The 20,039-nt window shown below is 42.5% G+C and overlaps 1 protein-coding gene across 1 annotated transcript; it reads right to left on the minus strand.

The window, feature by feature from the left end:
- Nucleotides 1–174: 174 nt before the first annotated feature.
- Nucleotides 175–19,689, minus strand: LOC148011324 (axoneme-associated protein MST101(2) protein). The gene is made up of 5 exons (XM_087670443.1): nucleotides 19,397–19,689; nucleotides 1,200–1,326; nucleotides 1,028–1,098; nucleotides 862–948; nucleotides 175–748 (listed from the first exon to the last, which is right to left on the minus strand). The coding sequence occupies exons 1-5, from the start codon at nucleotides 19,574–19,576 to the stop codon at nucleotides 500–502; spliced, it is 714 nt and encodes a 237-aa protein (XP_087526569.1). The 5' UTR covers nucleotides 19,577–19,689; the 3' UTR covers nucleotides 175–499.
- Between the last annotated feature and the right edge of the window lie 350 nt (nucleotides 19,690–20,039).

Raw genomic sequence — 20,039 nt, forward strand, 5'->3', positions numbered from 1 at the left:
AGTAAAATCTTATTCCTTGCAGCCCCATAAACTGTGTCTGGAACAAAAATTGAAGACTCGTTATGATACCATAGCCATGGCAATAACCCTGCCCTTGGATAATGCAATTGCTAACAAGCAAATACACATATTACAAGCAGCACATTGCAAACACACATAGCACTCAAATAGCCCTAGTTAAAGGTCGTCAACTTTGTTAATGGTCAAGAGTAGACGATTGCCTTGATTGTACAGATTCTTTCAAGTCTTACAAAATTGAAACTAGGGTATTTAGTGGGGGACAAGTTATAAGCATCTATAGCAAAAAATAAATAATTTTGAACCACCAAAACAATGGCCAACGCTGTCAAGTCACTCACTATTCCATGTAAAGTGTGCAAAGCTAGTTATGTGATCTGAATGTAACTGTCCTTTGGCACCAGCATTAAGTGTACTAGCAAACTTCCAGACACAAGCTCTATTCAGTGCTTGTGAGACCCTTGCAAGGCAGCCTCAATCTTCACCTCCTATTTTTCTTGCCTTTTCGCTTTCCCTTCTTACCTTTTTTGTGTGATTTCCTTTTACCCTTCCCGAGGGGAAAGTTGCTCCCATGTGCTTCATTTTCAGCTCCTTTCACCACAAGTGGCTTGACATACAGGACTCCACCTTTGAATATCCCCTCTGAAGCCTTAAGGCCTCTATTCGCTGCATTCGGCTTATCATGTGTCTTCTTCTGCCTCTTTGCTGAGTGAAGTCCTAGAGTGATTTCCTGCAACAGAATAAAAGCAATGAGCATTTGCATGCCTGTTGCACTCAGGACAGTCCATTCACATTCCTACAATAATGCACATGAAAGAACAATGCAGAAACAATGGTGAACACCTCTTGTTGCTTTTGCGCTTCTAGTTTCTCTCGCTTCCGTTTAATCATCTTCCCCATGGCCATAGGTACCCTGTGTCTTTTTTCTGGCTGCATGTAGGAAATCGCTCAATAGTGTAAATTCTACTCTCAGAACTCGAGTAAGAGCAACAGAATCAACTAACACTACCTTTGCGCCAAGAGAGAGCATTTGTTTTTCCTCAATTGCTTTTCTCTCTTTCCAGCTCATTTGAGATAAGCCTGCAGTACATCTGTGCATTCAGCTTTATCATGGCAACCAATTCATATTTTTACTTTATCTCGTACAGCTATTGAATAAGCAGAAGTGACACTCACAATACCTAATCGACGCACTTCCTTATAAATGCTCTCGAACTCCTGCTTTTGATGTTGGTTATCCTTGTCATTGTCACTATTAGAGAATTTGAGGGGGTGTGCGTCCATTAATGTGTGGGAGACCTTAGAGGACTGCATCAACACATTACACAGGTGACCAGGTTGCAAAGTGGCTACAAAACATCTTGGAGATAGAGATACATATAGACACAAGAAGTTTCACACAAATTCCCACATTGTGAATTATGACCATTGACAACATGATGAGCTTCTGCAAGAGAGGGACACATGCCTAGCTAGGTGTGTTAGGAGTGTACAAATCTTGGAAGTTGAGTGAGAGAGCCCACAATATGAGTGCATTTCATTTCTAAGTCAGAGGCCCATTTTGGTTGTATTATTTTGTATATTTAGAAGCAATCTCTCTCCCACTACCATGTCAAAGTGCAGCAAATGTAGAAGCGTATGGACAAGACTAAGACAATGGACACGAGAAGAGGAAGAGACAAAAGAGACAAAAGAACGCAGAAATCTCCAGTCAATGGATGCTGAGATAAAGAGGGCAGATGTACAAGGGCTGTCGGTGTATCTCCTCCAATCGGATCTCTCACCAACCTAAAATAAACAAGTGAGGATGGCAGGCTGCATGAATGCTATATAATGCACAAAAGAATGCATGAAAAAAAGGCAGGTCAGCCAGCCTCCTACCAAATCTGGCTAAAACATCACTAAAATGGCTGCTGGCAATGCTGCAATAGACGTGATCTGCCCAGCCTGCACAGTGGCACTGAACTGCTTGCCGAACCTGCCCAAACATTGGTGACTGCTCAAAAGAATGCCCAAATAACTAACAAGAAATGCGTAAGTCCCTCCAAGAGAACTGACTGCATCAACTATATCCTGAGAGATGCTAGTCTAGGGGATGACTAATCTCTAACACCCCCTCTCAGATCCTAGACGCAGCATAAAGCTCAAGGATCTCGAGTGTTGTCAGAGAACAACTTATGAAAACGCCTTCGTAAACACATCTACTAGATTATCCTCTACCTTGCAATAAACCACATCAATAGTCTTATCCAAGATCTTCTCTCGAATGAAATGGTATTGTATCTCAATGTGCATTGACCTAGCATGAAACACTCGGTTCCATAACAAAGCAATGCAACTCTCATTGTTGCAATGAAGGGTCGTAGGACTTGGCTTAGGGCAGCCAAGCTCTCCTAGTAATCTCCGAAGCGACACTAACTCACATGTGGCAAAAGATGCCGCTCAATACTCCACCTTTGTGAAATAAAGGGCAATAGTGAGCAGCTTCTTGCTACTCCACGAGATAACACCTGCACCCAAAGTAAAGTAATACCTTGCCATTAACCTTCGTTGGTCAACATCTCCGGCCCAATCTAAATCCATCCAACCTATAAGAACCAAAGGCAAATCTCCACTACCTGCTGGATAATGAATCCCAAGATTGGGGATCCCCCTCAAAAAGTGCAAAATCCTCATACCAACCTTTCAATGTTCCATCTTAGGTTCACTCATGAACCCAGCCAACAAACCTACAAGAAAGCACAAATCAACCTGAGTGCTGAGAAGCCAAATCAAGGACCCAATCAATTGACTATAGTAGGAAGTATCTGCCGTCAGTGAATCTACAAGGGCCATAGCCTTCCAGTTTGGATCCATAGGAGTAGAAATGGCCTTATATCTCTCCATCTCAAACATGGCCAAAAGCTCTTGCACATACCAGTACTCGGAGATGAAAATCCTCCTCAGACTCTGATAAATCTCATGGCCTAAAAAGAAATGGAGTAGGCTCATATCCATCATCTCGAACACCTCATGTTGTGCCTCCTTCATCTCCTAGACCTTCTAGCATGGTCACTTGTCAAAATAAGATCATTCACATAAAGCACGAACAATGCATGCTCTCAAGCTAAGTCTCTTGAGAGAGGAGAGGCTAGAGAGAGAGAGAGAGAGAGAGAGAGAAGGTTTTGTGTGTGTATTTGTATGTGTGTGTGTGTGTGTGAGAGAGAGAGAGAGAGGCTTGAGAGAAAAAGAGGGTGTGAGACGCTTAAGAGAGAGAGACAAGCTTGGGGGAGAGATAGATAAGGGAAAAAAACAAGAAAATAAGAAAAAAAAGAAGGAAGAAAGAAAAAAAGAAAGTTATAGGCTTGAAGAAGAGTGGCCAAAAAGTGCTTATTTTTTCGTACTAAATCATACAGATACGTACCGTACTGTACCATACAAATCGTAACGTACAAGTCCTGTCTGTACTACGTACAAAGATAACCCTAAGCTAAGGTGTGGACATACAACTCGGGATTGAAAGAAGACTATCGATACCCCAACTTCCCCTGGGAGAAACGAGTCTATCTTCTCATTCCAAGCACGTGGAGCCTACTTGAGTCCGTAAAAGGCCTTCTTCAACCTGTGCACATGTCCATCAGATGAGGAAAAGCCAGGAGGCTACTCAACATAGATCTCTTCCTTCAAATCACCATTAACGAAGGCAAGCTTTACATCAAGCTCATAAATTGGCCATCTCCTATGGCGAGAACGGCTCTAATGGTAGCCATCCGAGCAGTAGGTGCAAAGGTGTCATGGAAATCCACCCCTAGCCACTATGCAAAACCCTTTGCAATGAGCCATGACTTGTGCTTATCTAGAGTGCCATCACTATGATATTTGGTCCTAAAGACCCATTTGACACTAATCACCTTCCTATGAATGGGCCTAGGCACCTCTGTCATACCAAGCTCTCTCACTAGACGTAAAAGCCATAAAGCCTCTTTGCATGCCTCAGTGTGCAGCCACATACTCGGTATCTGTAGTAGATAATGCAACACACTTTTGCAGCCTCCTAGATATCCAAGAGACTGCTCCACCCATAAACGTGAACACATATCCTGAAGTAGATTTCTTGCAGTCAAGATGATCAACATAGTCTGCATCCGTGAAGCCAACAACAGATGACTTTTGCTTACCAAAGCAAATACATAAATCCTTTGTGCCTTTGAGGTATCTCATGATACCCTTCACTACTTCCCAATGTTTTTTGCTAGGATATGCCATGTATTTGCTAACCACTCCCACCACAAATGCAAAGTCAAGACGTGTAGCAACCATAGCAAACATCAAGCTACCAACAGTTCGAGCATAAGGTATCGTGGCCATTTTAGCCTTTCCGTCATTAGATGTAGAGCTGTCATCTGCACTAAGTTTCACATATAGAGACAATGGTACACCAATGGCTCCATCCCCTCCATATTGGAACGCTATAAAACCTTTGTGATATACTCATGCTATGACAGATAAAGAAGACGCTTCGATTTGTCCCTAAATATACACATGCCAAGAATGTGATTGGCCTCACCAAGATCCTTCATACCAAAGCTATTGTGTAAACTCTCCTTCAAGGAGTTCAAGGCATGATCATCCCTGCCTGCAATCAGCATGTTATCCACATACAAAACCAAGAGAATAAGGCTGCCATCTACTACCTTCTTGGTGTATAAGCCATGATCAACTTAAGAGCGGTGGAATCCCTAAGATTGCATAACTATATCAAATTTATGATACCATTCGGGTGGTACCTATTTCAGCCCATACAAACTCTTGTTGAGTTTACATATCATGTACTCTTTCCCCTTTGCAACAAAACCTCTACTACATATAGATCTCCTCATGTATATTACCATGTAAGAAAGTTGTTTTTACATTCATCTGTATGAGTTTCATATCTTCAGATGTAACCAAGCCCAATATGGTTGGCAAAGTAGTCATTTTGACTACAGGAGAAAAAATTTCATCAAAATCAATTCCATGTTCTTACTTGTACCCTTTAGCAACTAGTCATGCCTTGTACTGCAAAGAACCAAAAGTGACTTTCATTTTGTAAACCCATTTGCATGGTAGCAATTTCCGCCACCAAATCCCAAGTGTCATTTTTCATGAGAGATTCCATCTCTGATAGCATTGCCTTATGCCATTTTTTACTATCTTTTCTATCCATTGCTTCCTAGAAGCGAGCCAGCTCACCACAATCTATCAACATGACATAATCAGCCACATAATTGAGACCAGGAATAAACCTATTTGACTGTCTTTGCACTTTGGTCGACCTACGAACCCAATGGTCAAGATTTGCTAGCTGTTCAACTTGCAAATCTGCATTAACAGTATGTTGTACATCTAGTTCTATGCATGTTGCCCCACCCCTGTATAGGAATAGATGAATTGTCACCAATGAGAATTTGGCCAAGCGAAGGCCGCAAAGGAGTAACACCTATTGAAGGGGTCATGTGCAAGGAGGCACCACTGTCAACAATCCACTCCTAAGTGTATGGGGGCATCAACATAGCATCAAACGCCATCAAGAACGAATCCTCAACTACCTCCAAATGGGGAAAAGTAGCTGATGAGGAAGCAACCACTGCTCCAAAATCCTTTAAAGATTTTTCATTCTTCTCCATGTCGGGGCAATCCTTTTTCCAGTGACCTATTTTGCGACAAATAAAGGCATCTATTCTTATTGAATTTGTGATACATCATGGGTAAGATTTTGCTGATTATTTTCAGCATTATTCCCTACATTTTCAAGGACATTTACAGCAGGTATTTGCTATTGTCTAGTGGGCATTCTTTGCTGTCCTATCAATACATCCTTCCAAAATACAACCCTTCTAATCTCCTCTGTCTTTTCGGGCTATTTGTGCATGCAATCTTCCCAAAAGATAACATCATTGCTGCGTACTTTTCTTTTCTCGAGATCCCATAATCAATACCCCATCTCACCTTCATCACCATATCCTAGGAAAATACATTTACAAGACTTTGGCTCAAGTTTACTACGTTCTTCCTTGCGAATGTGCACAAATGCCTCACAATCAAACACTCTCAAATGAGCATACAAAGGTAGCTTTCCCAACCACACTTCTTGAGGGACTTCCCCCCCCCCCCAAAGACCTATTGGGTAATCAATTAATCAAGTGTACAACTAGTCATAACAGCCTCTATCCAAAATCCATGAGGTAAAGCAACATGTAACAATATTGTATGGACCTTGTCTTGAATGGTCCTATTCATACGCTTTGCAACACCATTTTGGGGTGGATTATGAGAGGCGGTGAGCTTCCTTTTAATCCCTTTGCTATTACAAAAGTCCTAAAAGGCTTTAGACACATATTCCCCATCATTGTCAAAGTAAAGACACTTTAATATCTTGCCGATCTGATTTTCAACAAGTGCTAGGAATTTTTTAAATTTATCCAAGGCCTCGTCTTTGCAACGGATTGGATAAACCCATACTTTACGTGTGGCATCATCAACAAAGGTAATGAAATACTTTTCCCCCCTAGAGATAACCCTTGCATTTGACATACATCTAAATGTACCAACTCCCAGTGTTACCACTGTGGCAAGAAGGGACATTTGCGGAAGGACTGCAAGAAGTTAGCGGCTTCCAGGAAGAAGGAGCAGAAGACGAAGCGGGATGTTGACTCTACCGATGAGTCCTCTCCTTCATCAGACTCCGACTCCGATCCTCCGACCAAGGTGAAGTCCAAGGCGTGGAAGGGATCCTCTTCTTCGGATCGCGGGAAGGGCTTGGTGGCCCCTTCCTCGACTGCTTTCTAGTGGTGGTGATGAGGTCATCCCTCACGACTCTCTTGTGCCAGAGAGGGAGTGTGAGCGGGTGTTCAGATGGGACAGCCGCGCCTCATCTATACTTTTATACAGGTGCACAGGTTCCAAAGAGGAACGTTCCTGACGCATCAACTTCGGTCTGGTGGAATCAAATCCTGGAGCTGGGATTGACATCCAGGTTCATGATGAGCCGGTTATCTGACAGAGAGCGGGAGGCTTTCGTCTGGAGCTCACATGAGGGGACACTTTGGTAGTCTGGCCAAAGGCGGGAAATCCATGGTCACCTATGTTCAGGGGCATTTTTGACCGGATGGTCTTGTATGCTACTGCGAGACATTGGTGATGGACACAGAGACATGCTATGATCTTCTCTATTTTCAGGTGTTTGGTACCATTGACATTGACATCAGGTTCTCTCCGAGGCACCTTGGTGGTGGCTTGATCACTCACTGCTTGGGTATCCATGGTTCTACTTGGTGGTTCTATGTTGTATAGTTTCTGTTCCCTGTACTATTGTATTGTATCAGATCACTCATGATCTGAGAGAGGGTGTTAGCAAAGTATTTGTCAGCTCATGTGTGAGTCTGAGCTTGATCTGGGCTGGGCATTTTTATTAGGTATTTTTCTGGTGTGGCATTTTATGCCAGTGGAGCATTTTTATGCACCAGTCGGCCAGCATTAAATGCTGTCCGACCAGTATTATTGCTCCCCACTTTTTCAGCCTATTTATACTCAGTGCTCCTCCTCAGTCATCATCATCATCTTCACCATCTGCAGACTCTGTGGAGAGAGAAGCCAGTGCCAGTGCCCACGCAACCAGTGACTCACTGTTGTATGCAACTGTCTCATATTCAGATATATGGATTCCATTTCCCGTGCATACATCTGAGTTCTCATCTGTATCGTGTTCTTTTCTTTTCTCTTTTTGTCTTGTGTTTCAGCAGTTTATTTCAGCACATGTTTATGCTTCCACCGCTGCTCCACTTCTGACAATATTGGCTCAATGATTCAAATTAATTTGATGCTCGTGTACTTTGAAAAGTGATTTGTATTACATGAGTATTTCAAAATATAATTAAATGTTCATTTTTTTATTTAAGGGTCATCAATGGCCAGAAGACCCTATAATTATACTTAGGTCTTCATTGATGAGATGTCCAAGAGAAATTAAAAGATTAGTCGAGCAATCAGATTGACGAGAAAACTCAATATAACTAAGACTTTTACATTTAGATAGTCAGATTCACTAGAAACACATATAATGAATGGTTTCAGAAACTGAAATCGGATGCTCATAAACAAAGAAATAAACCATGAACTGATGAACCTATATAAGGAAACTCTCTGGAATCTAAATTTAGTCACTTCTAAAATTTAGGATATTATTATTTTTGAAAGTTACTCAAATGAAAATTTTATTTGCGTCAAAGCCTCCAATGAATAATTTTTCTTCATCAACTATCTCAAATTCTTAACTATTTGAGAGATTTTTAGAGTAAAAGGTTTAGAAGCTTCTTTTTTTAGAAGAGTGACATGTGACATTTAGAATAGCACATGTGCCATTTTGAAGAGACAAGTGTCCCTATACTTATCATTTTCAACAAACAATTGTCATTTCTAATCTCTACTTTTCACTTTTGAGCACCCAAGCCCCACGCCTATATAGTGAAGGTATCTCTCTTCATTTGGAATAAGATCACACATTGAAATTTCAGCCACATGCTTTGTACTCTCTTGGTGTTCTCTCTCTCTCTCTCGACAACTCGCCAGAGAGGGTGATATTTCATGTTGATATGCACAGATGTCGGCCTGGTTTGAGCTGCATGGCTTTAGCATGGATAAGTTAACCCCCTTCCAATACTCCCTTGATGCACCATCTCTTGATCTAAGGCTAGGCCGGTTAGAGATCCGCAAGATCATCAGGATAGATCTTACCCAGTTGGATACCAAGCGGACATGGTTGATGCCAGGGCAGGAGCTAAGGACAAAGATGGCTTTCTACCGCAAGCATTTCCTTCATACTACAGATGATGGATTTATTGTTCGCCCGAGATACATGGACACTCACCTTTTCCATGGGATCAGATATACTATTGGCCAGTTGCGCACCTCCTCACATCAGCTAGAGATTGAGACTGGTAGATATAGATCCATCCCACCAAAGGAGCGCATATGCTAGATATGCCAATCAGAACCAGAGACAGAGAAGCATTATATCTGCCGGCCGCTGCCCAGCATATTATGAGGTCCGTAGTCGTTTCCACTCTCTCTTTAGAGACGGATTTGGACCACTATCTAGAGTCATGGATTTTACTGATCAGCGATGCCTTGGCCTCTTTCTTCTTGAGATACGACGACTTCATGACATGCGCCTCAGGAGTACAGTTGCTCCAAGACATCAAGGCCCTTCACAAAGGCAGCTCACAGACTTCTTTGCAAAGGAGACTCAGAGGACTTCAATACAATTACACCCATAGTCCACACACAAACAAGAAGTACTAATTCGTCAAGCCGTTCAGCTTAGCCGATCTTGACATCCTAGGCCTCGACACATACACGATACCTTCATAGGCGGATACAGGGGATTATTGCTCGGACTAGAGCTAGGTTCTCCATACCCACATGAGATTGTACTATTTCAAGCTCATTGTTACTAAATAGAGCTCTATGTTTTACACATAGCCATAGTTAGTTTCCTTTCTTATTTTGCTTTATGCTACATACATATTTTGCCTAGACAGTTGTACCATCATACACATGATTGTAACTCATGGTCTCATAGGCCATTTTGGCCTTTTGTAGACGTTAATATATCATTTCACTTCATTTCATCTCTCTCTCTCTCTCTCTCTCTCTCTCTCTCTCTCTCTCTCTCTCTCTCCCCCCCTAATTTTCATGGCAAAAATTGATCAAGTTTGTTAGTTTAAATAATTATTATTCTCAGGTTCTTCTCCGCGTTTACAGAGTGTCCTGACAAGGAGATAAAGGACATTGAGAAGGAGAGAACTACAAAGGGCTCACAAGCAATGGTTGCTCCTGTTAGCAGTCATGTTTGTCATGCTTTGTTATCTCCTACCTGTGAGCCTCAGTCTGAGTCAGATGAGGACATTAGGAGCTCTGACATGTCTGTCATGTGTTATGATGGGGGAGGCTAGTCACTTGGCCTCTTTTAGTGGGCAACCACTGGCTGTCCGGCCACTTTTTGGTCATTGTTGTGGAGCGCCCATTTTAGGGCATTTTTAGGGTTTGCGCCCATTTTAGGGTTAGGGTTAGGGTTTGTTCTTTTGCCTATTTATAGGCAGCCCCCCTCCCCACTTGATCACTTGTCTTCTTGCAGATTCCGACACTCCTCCCCCGTGGTGGTGCTACCATCATCATCAGCCTGATCCGGTGCCCTCACTGACGCTGTGGGCTGCGTGCAGGGACTGAACAGTCTCCTTCCGCCTTTCCGTTTGTATTTGTTGAGATTCAACAATCACACTCATTGACAGCCTCTTTGTATGGAGCTTCAGGGCCAAGGACATGCAGGCTAACCTATCCCATATGCACGGTGGTGCCTACTGCAGTTTCCTACTTTCCTATAAAGCATTGTACTTGCTTTCTTTTCTTAATGCAATGATAGTACTCTTTTCCTTTCAGTGAAGTGTCAATGTCATTGTCCACATACACAAGATTGTGTTTATGAGTCCAAGTCTCAATCTTGGAACCTAATTCACTTGTGTAGCAAACAGTGTCTTTGTCTTCTCCATCATGAGTCCACACTTCTCCTTCCATCCACCATAACTCACTGCCATGCTCTAGATCCCGCATGTTTCTCAACATGGTATCAGAGCCCAGTCGCGGGCATGGCTCAGCTCGGCTTAGCTCTCCTCTGCCCTCTCTCAGCTCATGTTAATCTCTGGTCAGCTTAGTTTCATCCCATGACTTCATCTCCCAACTCTACCTTCACTTAAGCTTCCATGGCAGCCATAGCCAGCAGCACCCTGTCAGATTGAGCCGCTTATATCTCACTCCACAAGTCAAATCTCTTGGAGCTTCCTTCTGGAAAAGTGTTCCCCAACTCACAAAGCTTCCCTGCATCACATCAATCCATGACATTTGGCTATCTAAAGCTCAGCATTGTGAAAATTCCCAGTCACTGCCATAGTCTTCAACTGTGACCTACAGGACATACCCTCCATCGAGCCTTCATATCTCTCTCTGTAGAGCATATCTTCATGAACTCTCTTCTAGACATATCTTCCTCTACTTAGGGCGCTCCCTCCTGGCACAAAAATCGACCACATTGGTGATCTACAGCCCTGGCATTGCAGAAATTCGACGTCGCTGCCCAAATCTACGCCGTGGCTGTTTGCGCCCTCTGCGTGCGCCGTGCTGTCCACGATCTGGACGATTTCCATGGGGCTTTGATAGCCCTTGACATAAGCTTCCTAGACATGTAAAAATTTTTGAAAATGATTAACTACAAGTCCTGCAATCTGAAAAAAACCAGGCCCCTGTCTCAGAAACCCTAATTCCACCATAGCCAAAATCTCTCAAGCTTCTTTTTTCCTCATTTTTCTCACTCCTGACACTAAACCAAGCTAAAGCCCACTCTAATCCATTGACCCAGCATCAAATCAAGGAGGAGAAGGACCTGAGAAGATTGAAGAACGACCGAACGATCCCGAACAAGAAGAATCAAGCTCAACATCAACACTGACATAGTGTGTTTTCACACTGTCATTAACTGTGTCTCTTGACACATTGCAATCTGCTCTTCTACTGATAAAATCTCAGAATTCTGGTGTTGATTTGCTGCTGATCTTGCAACCTCAACATGGGAAAAGACTCTCCAAATGCTCGATTCAAAGGAGTCGGGTTCCACACTTGGCAAACCCGCATCAAGCTCATCCTGATGAAGAAGGGTCTTTGGGCCATCACAAATGGCAAAGAGAAGAAACCTCGAGATGCGGACCTTGCAGTTACTTGGCAGAAGAATGATGACAAGGCACAAGCCATCATCAAACTGGAATTGGACAACAGCTACATCCATCATGTGGATGCCTGTGACACGTCCCATGACACTTAGGATAAATTGGATACCCTATTTGGTGCACAGTCAAAGTCGTCTAAGTATGGTCTATTAATTGAATTTTTCCGACTTGATATGAAGCCTCATACATCCCTGGCATCCCATCTGAACTACATGGAAAGCCTGCTTACTCAACTTACAGGAATAAAGCTAAAAATGGATGAAGATGTTTATATTGGTGTCTTGCTAAACAGTCTGCCTCCTGCCTATGATAATGTATCAACCACTCTAACCAATATGCCTGATCCTCAACTTGTTGATATTAAAGCCTCTCTGTTAGAAGAAGAAAAGAAACTTAAAAGCAAAGAAGAGCCTAGCACTTCAAAGAATGAACAAATGTTATACGTAAACAACAGATACAAAGGTAAAAAGGAACCGCTCTTCTGTGACTTCTGCAAAAGGACCGGACACACTGAGAAGTTCTGTCATGCTAGAAAGAGGTCCCAAAAGGCCTATCTTGCAGCTGTGAAAGAAGAAGAAGACCATGGACCAAAAGATGAAGAAGAAGATGAAGATGAAGACCACCAGGATCGGAAGGACAAGACTCATCAGTCCTTCTACTCTCATTACTCTGATAGACTGTTTTAAAAGCCTTGTATTTCCTTGCCCTAATGCTTCCTGCCATAAGCTTTGTAAACTCCTTATGTAACTTGGCATTACAGTCCCTGTACACTTTGTGAGGCCCCTGTTACAGCCTCTGGATGTCCATCATGTTTTGGTGCCCACACTTAGCCTTTTCTGCGACAACCTCTGGTGTCTACCATGTTTGTGGTATGCCCACACTTTGCAGGTGGTTCTCATTACAGCCTCTACACACTTTGTGCCTTTCTAGTTGTGATTGAGGAGGGGTGTTGAGATTCAGCAATCACACTCATTGACAGTCTCTTTGTATGGAGCTTCAGGGCCAAGGACATGCAGGGTAACCTATCCCATATGCACAGTGGTGCCTACTGCAGTTTTCTACTTTCCTATAAAGCATTGTACTTGCTTCCTTTTCTTAATGCAATGATAGTACTCTTTTCCTTTCAGTGAAGTGTCAATGTCATTGTCCACATACACAAGATTGTGTTTATGAGTCCAAGTCTCAATCTTGGAACCTAATTCACTTGTGTAACAAACAGTGTCTTTGTCTTCTCCATCATGAGTCCACACTTCTCCTTCCATCCACCATAACTCACTGCCATGCTCTAGATCCCGCATGTTTCTCAACAGTATTCAGCATTCATTTCAGTCAGTGCAAATTTCTCTTCCTCATTTTCTGCTTTCTCTCTCTCTCTCCCTCCGTGTTCGTATTCCCTCTTCCGCAGCGCACTCTCACAGCTCCTTCATCGACTGCTTTCCTCCATTTAGAGGTGATTGAGAATGCTCTTTCGATGGCCATTGATACACTCATGTTGACCCCTAGTCTCGTAAGTAGATTGTGGATAGTCGCACTTCCTACCACATGACTCCTTCAGATGGTATTGCCCGCATGCGTCCAATGTATGGGCAAATTCTCAAATGTGATAGCTCTTTGGTTCCTATCAAAGACAAAGGTGATATGCAACTGATTTCAAATGGGCAAGGTAGTACCCACACATCAAAAGCTCTCTATGTGCTAGGTTTGGGATATCATCTTCTTTCAATAAGCAAGATTTGTGCTCTTGGTCTTATAGTCAAGTTTGATAAAAGCTCGTACCAAGTTTTTTATGCAGACTCTCAACAAGTTTTTTATGCAAGTCATGAGGAAAATGGAATCTACAAGATACAAACTTCATAAGCTTTTACTTCTCTTCTTCTCTCTTCTCAAACTCAAACCAAGCTGTGACATACTTGGTTTGGCCATCTCAACTACGAGTACCTTCGGAAGGCAACTCGTGATCAGCTTGTGCATGGATTGCCAAAGAGCGGGGTGCGCCATCCAACCATGTGTGTCTTGCATTCATGGCAAGCTGTCACAAGACTGTAACAACTATTACCTTTTTGCTGATTTTTTTTATTACCTACTTTATTTGGTTTTTCTTTTTGGAAGGATTCCTCTTGAAATCTAAACGCCTGAGTTGCATGGCCAGTATGTGAAACGGACAGGAATGTCTAGTGAGTCAAGACTGGACAATTAAGATCCACTATAAGTCTAGAAGAGACTAATGGCACTGTAGACTAACAAGTCTGGAAGAGACTTGTGAAAGTGTATATGGACAAGTGTGTTGAAGAACTAGCCTGGACGAGACTAGTTCAAAGTGAAGATGGACAAATCTCCAAGAGATTAGTCCATGTGGGGTCATCAATGGAAATTCACTTTCAGTTGAGCTACATTACAAATTTGGATGTAGGCATAGTCTGCAAAGATGGTCAGAAGACTAGTGGGGATGCAATGGAAGCAACTCCTAAAATTTAGGGAGTTACTATTTTTGAACCCCAGAATCTATTCACGTCATTATCTTTGTTTTTGCACAAGGATTAATCCTCTGGTCTGTGCCGAGGTCAAATTTTGCACCGAGAATGGAGAATTTTAGACCGAAAGGCTAGAACGGGAAACACCTCCAGTGCTGCCATTTGGCACAAATTTGTGCACTTACCTCTTTAAAGAGGGGCTGGCGTGCAGTTTTTGGGCTTTTGGGAGGGGAGGCGGCGGTGGTGAGGGGGGGCGCTCATTTTGAAGAGGAGGAACAGTTGCTGATGGAGAAGATTTGAGAGCTTGCCTATCTTGTCTATGATGCACAGAGGGCTGAGCTTGCTCCCTACTCTCTCTCTCTCTCTCCCTGACAATATGGTTATGCTTCAGAATCAAGGGCCTTTCTTCTGATTTATGTACAGTTGTGTGGGAATATGCTGTTTTTGCATGAGGCAAAAGCCTCCTTTCTCCAGGAACAGGATCAGTTGTTTGCTGCCACCAAGCAGGAACAAGTAAGGGTGGTAACCTCACCAAGCAAGTGTCTAAAACAGCACTTAGTCAATACTGATTTTGGACTGTTCAGAGGTTATTTCAAAGCCCAATTGATGTCAGAATCAAGGGGCATTTGGCACAGATGTTGGAGAACAGTACAAGGAACAATATGAGCTGAAAACAGGTTTCAAAACAGGTGTGAACTAGTAATTACAGAGGGCTGAACAGTACAGGGAACAGTATGAGCTGAAAACAGGTTTCAAAACAGGTCTGAACCAGTAATTATAGCGGACTGAAATGGTCAATTCTGCACTCCAACCAGAAGTTTCAGACTTGGGCAAAGTTTCCCCTCCTGGTCAACTTGTTTTGGGTCAGTAATTGTACTGTTATGCTGTCAAATTTCACCCAGAATAGGTAAAAGACAGCCCATTGTACTTTCTATCTTTTTAAAAATAAAGAAATACCGCAAGGGACACCTAACTTAGGGGCCAACAGGGTGTCTGTGTGGCAACAAGAGCATTCTAGCTTCTTGTATTTCTTCTTGATTCTGTGTCTTTAAGTTCAGGTAAAGTGGGCGACTGTGAATTGGGTGAAAGCATTTATATATTTTGGTTGTACACTATGACCCTTTCCAAAGAACAGGCCGGTTACACAAGCAACATAGAGATGCAATTCTCAGCAAGGCTTCACATAGAGATAAGCAACCTTTGTAGCTTGTTTCAATGGACTTATATAGACCGATGCAAACAATGTCCCTAAGGGAAAACTTATACTTTATGATAATCATTGATGATTTTAATAGGATGACTTGGCCGTATTTCTTCGAGCTGAAGTCTAAATCCTTCTCACACTTTAGGGATTGATTGATCTTTGAGGAAAACAGATCTAGCAAAAACTCATTCCAACAAAGGAGGGGAGTTTGTCTCACACGAGCTAGCTAGATTTTGTGCAAATCATGGCATTCACCAACAGTTTGAGAACACAAGAACACATCAAGAGAATGGCATATTGTAGGAGAAGAATCCTAGTGTGATCGAGATGGCGCAGACTACGATGAAGTTACCAGCAAACACCTCAACAATAGCCACCATTGTCCACATCCTTAATCAATCCCCTACATTGGCCGTGGTTGGTATAATACCTTTGAGACTTACTTTGGGAAAAAGCTGAATATGTCTTATTTCAAAGTGTTTGGGTGTGTGCTTATGTAACATCAGGAAAAAACAAAGGGATAAGTTTCAACTAGCTTCCAAATGACATGTATTCATAGGTTGTAGCTCGCAATCCCAAGGATGCGAGCTTTACGATCCCATTTCACAAGAGGTATACATGAGTCAAGATATTTGGTTCGTGGAGTTTTCAACTACAAAGGAGGGTGCTAAGCATCCCGTACTTGGAGATCCATGTGACAATTGCGCACTTGATGGAGTGTCTTTAGAGCCTTTGCCTCTTGATCCTCCACCATCAGTGGAGGAGAAGATTGCTTCACCACTGGATTCACCCATTGAGTGAGTCCTGGTGGATATTCCAAAGACTTCGGCAAAGGCAAAGTGACAAGGGGAATATCAATCTCCTCCTCGTTGGACATGTGATACACTCCATGATGCAAGGATTAAGAAAGTTCTTGAGAAGTGACAACTGCTGCAAGATGGTCCATTGGGAACTCAAAGGAACCAAGTACACTCCACCAAGCTTGCTTATACTAACTATTGTTTGAGGTCTCATACAATGCAAGATAGAGAGCCCACCTCCGTGAAGGAGGCTTTACACTCACAGCATTAAAAGAAGGTATGTAGTGGATAGCATCCACCGCCAATGAATCCATAAAGGCCGTAGCGACTAGCCTTTCAGTTCAAATCCATGAGTAGAAAATGTCTTACATCCCTCCATCTCAAACGTAGTCAAAAGCTCCTACACATACTGCTATGGGGAGATGAAAATCCCTCTCGGAATCTATCAAACCCCATGACCTAGAAAGAAGTAGAGAAGGCAATATCCGCCATCTCAAACATCCTATGTTAGTCTCCTTTGGCTACTAACCTTCTAGGCATGGTTATCTATCAAGATAAGATCATCCACATAAAGCACAAATGCATGCCCTCTAGTGGAGGTGGAAATATACAATTGGGAATCAAACGAGAAACATCGATATCCTAACTTTCTTAGAGAAACAAGTCTATCTTCTCATTCCAAGCACGTGGAGCTTGTTTGAGGCCATAAAAGGCCTTCTTTAGTATGTACACAAGCCATTTGATGAGGAAAATCCAAGAGGTTGCTTAACATAGATCTCCTCTTTCAAATCTCCATTAAAGAATACAGACTTTACATTAAGCTGATAAACCGGCCATCTCCTATGGCTGGCTAAGGCAAGAACAAGTAGGAAGTGGAGCAGCAATGGAAGCGTAAATGTATGTTGTAATAAACTGCTAAAACACAAGAAAAAAAAGAAAGGGAAAGAAAGAACATTGGAGAACACAATATAGATGAGAACTCAGATGTATACTCGAGAAATGGAATCCATATATCCAACACAAGACAATTGCATACAACAGTGAGTCATTGGCTGCGTGGGCACTAGCACTAGCTCCTCTCCACGAAGTCTCCACACATGTAATAGTAGATGAGTTACCAAGTGAGGAGGAGTTTGAATATATAGAACAAAAATATGTCCTCAATATGATCACATCGGTCAGTATTTAATGTTGGTCAGCCAGCAATAAATGCTAAATATGACTAAAATGAAGACTATAAGAAATGCCTAAAATATCCTAAATAATATACCCAATCTCTACATGCACAGACTCACACGTAAGCTAATATATTTGCTAATACCCTCTCTCAAATCATGGGTTATCTGATAAAATACAATGGTACAATGACAATGAATCATATACCATACAACAGAGAATCATCAAGTAGAACCATAGATACCTAAGCAATGGGTAATCAAGCCACCACTAAGGTGTCTAGGAGAGAACCTAATGTCGATATTGATCGTACCAACTCCTGAAAATAGAGAAGATCATAGCATTGTTAGACAGTCATTTTCTGGACAGTTGGTGGACACCAGGTTCCAATCAGCAGTACGGCAGGATGCCACGTGGCACTGGTACAGTCGGCCAGATTTACTACACAGTAGGCCAAATTTACTGCAGTCGGCTACATTTAATGTAGCCAACCTACTACAATTATTTCCTATTTTTCAGCTATTTATAGCCGGTTTTGTGGCACACTTCAGTATTCATTATTGAGATTCTAATCTTGAGATCTGTTGGCTGAGACAGATTGTGCTCGAGCTGACGGAGATCGAGGTCATCAAGCCAAATACATACGCAGATATTTCCTCTGTCCCCTTGTGTATTTATGCACTCTTATACAACATACTACACCGCAGATTTTCTGCATTTACACTCCTCTCTCTCTCTCTCTCTCTCTCTCTCTCTCTCTCTCTCTCTCTCTCTCTCTCTCTCTCTATGTGTGGCGCATATTTTAGTAGGGTTACAAACTTTGAGTAGTAGGTTTCCAAAGTTAATTCTAGCTACTTGAGCTTGAAGAATTCATTCATCCTCAAAGTCTGGTAGGTTGGCGAAAGGTATCATCTGCATACAGCATCTTTCAGCAAGGCCCAAGTGACATCGGCTTTGGAAATACCTTGATCTTTGCACCATTGCTTCCACCACAACTGAGCCTGGCCAACTAACTTAAGCTTGGCTATCATTGCTTGATTAGTAGTACCAGTTCCCACGGCGGAGAAACAGTCATCCATCGACTCAATCCATATCTCTGCCTCCACTCTGACGTCTATCCCTTTTCCATCAAACTCAGGTGCCTTAATCTGCTTAAGAAGGAATTTCTTCTCTTGTATGTCGGCATTCGTGGGTATGGAAGGTGCCTGACAATCAAGCCATACACTTAGGTTATTTCCATTCTGCTCGTTTATTGTACTACTCTTGAGTCTTGGAATATGGATTCCATATCTTGAGTCTATCCTCTATAAGTTCTTTGTGTTCTAACCGATCTTTCAGGTTTTTTGTATTCATAGCAGTTTCTACCAGCAATGTCTCTTTGCTTCCATGGCTCCTCATTTTTTTGGCAAGGTGCAGTTTGGGATAGGGGACTACCAACCCAGGATGGGGAATGGCAGCCCCCCACCGCCAACTGCACGTCACTGCACAGGCAGTGCCTCCCGATCAAAAGCTTGTGATGTTAAACACTATATTAAAAAAACAAGGGAAACAAACCCTTTTTTCTACATGGGAAAATGTCTAGGTATGTCTGTGATGCCTTTGAAGCAAAAGCCTATGATGATGAACAATATAAAGAAAAATATGGAACAAGAGCCCCTTTTCTCACATGGAAATATCAAAACGTCTTATACCCCAGGCCGCCATGCCCCCTGCCCCCAACCACACCTAGCTACATACCCAGTGCCTCCCGATGAGAAGCACATGATGTTGAACAGTGTAGGGAAAATAAGGAAAAGAAGCCCCTTTCCCACATGGGAAAATGTCAGAAAACTTCTGTGAGATACATACTGACACGATTCAATTGACAAAGAAAAAGCACTGACTTTAGCGTTCAATGAACTATAACACATCATTGAAGAAAAAAATAGAGCCTACCATGAAGAGCTTCCTGTCTCTTGATTTAGCCGTGTGTGTGTTACGATACGATGTGGACGCTGATGACCCATCGAAGATTGTTGCGTTTCTTTGTTCCATGGCGGCATGTAAGTCAGCAAAGGAGAACCGCAGACAGAGCCACACGGTTAGCTTATATAAGCTTCCTTCTGGTTTGGGCATGCCATGAATTTAGCCTTGTTGTGAGAAGGCTTGAAATTTGAAAGTTGCTAACATGCCTCGAGGGTTTGAACTCCCATACCCATGTATACTCACACACTCAAACCATTTAGGCTGCAACCCATTGGCATAAACTTCTTCTAATGAGAAACTAGAATCTTTATATCCCAAACTCCTTTTTGACCCTCATAAATATTTGTACTACGAGTGAAAGCGCAACCCTAAGCTTATGAAACTCAACAATCTCAACCCCCACTCAAATTAACCAAGTTAGAGCCGAGGTCGCACCGACTCTAACAAGGGCAAGAAGAGGGTACCAATGTGTGAGATTTCCTTGTGGTAGCACTCTGCACACAGAGAGTAGTTCATCGATTGTTGAGTAGTTGGGCCCATCACATTCATGATTGACAATGAACTTCGATTGGACCACATGAGAGTTGGAGGAAATATAGTTGTTGTGATTCGT

This window comes from Lygodium microphyllum, chromosome 28 (assembly GCF_053477565.2).
Source record: "Lygodium microphyllum isolate KBCC chromosome 28, Lygodium_microphyllum_v1.1.10, whole genome shotgun sequence".
Classification (NCBI taxonomy): Eukaryota; Viridiplantae; Streptophyta; class Polypodiopsida; order Schizaeales; family Lygodiaceae; genus Lygodium; species Lygodium microphyllum.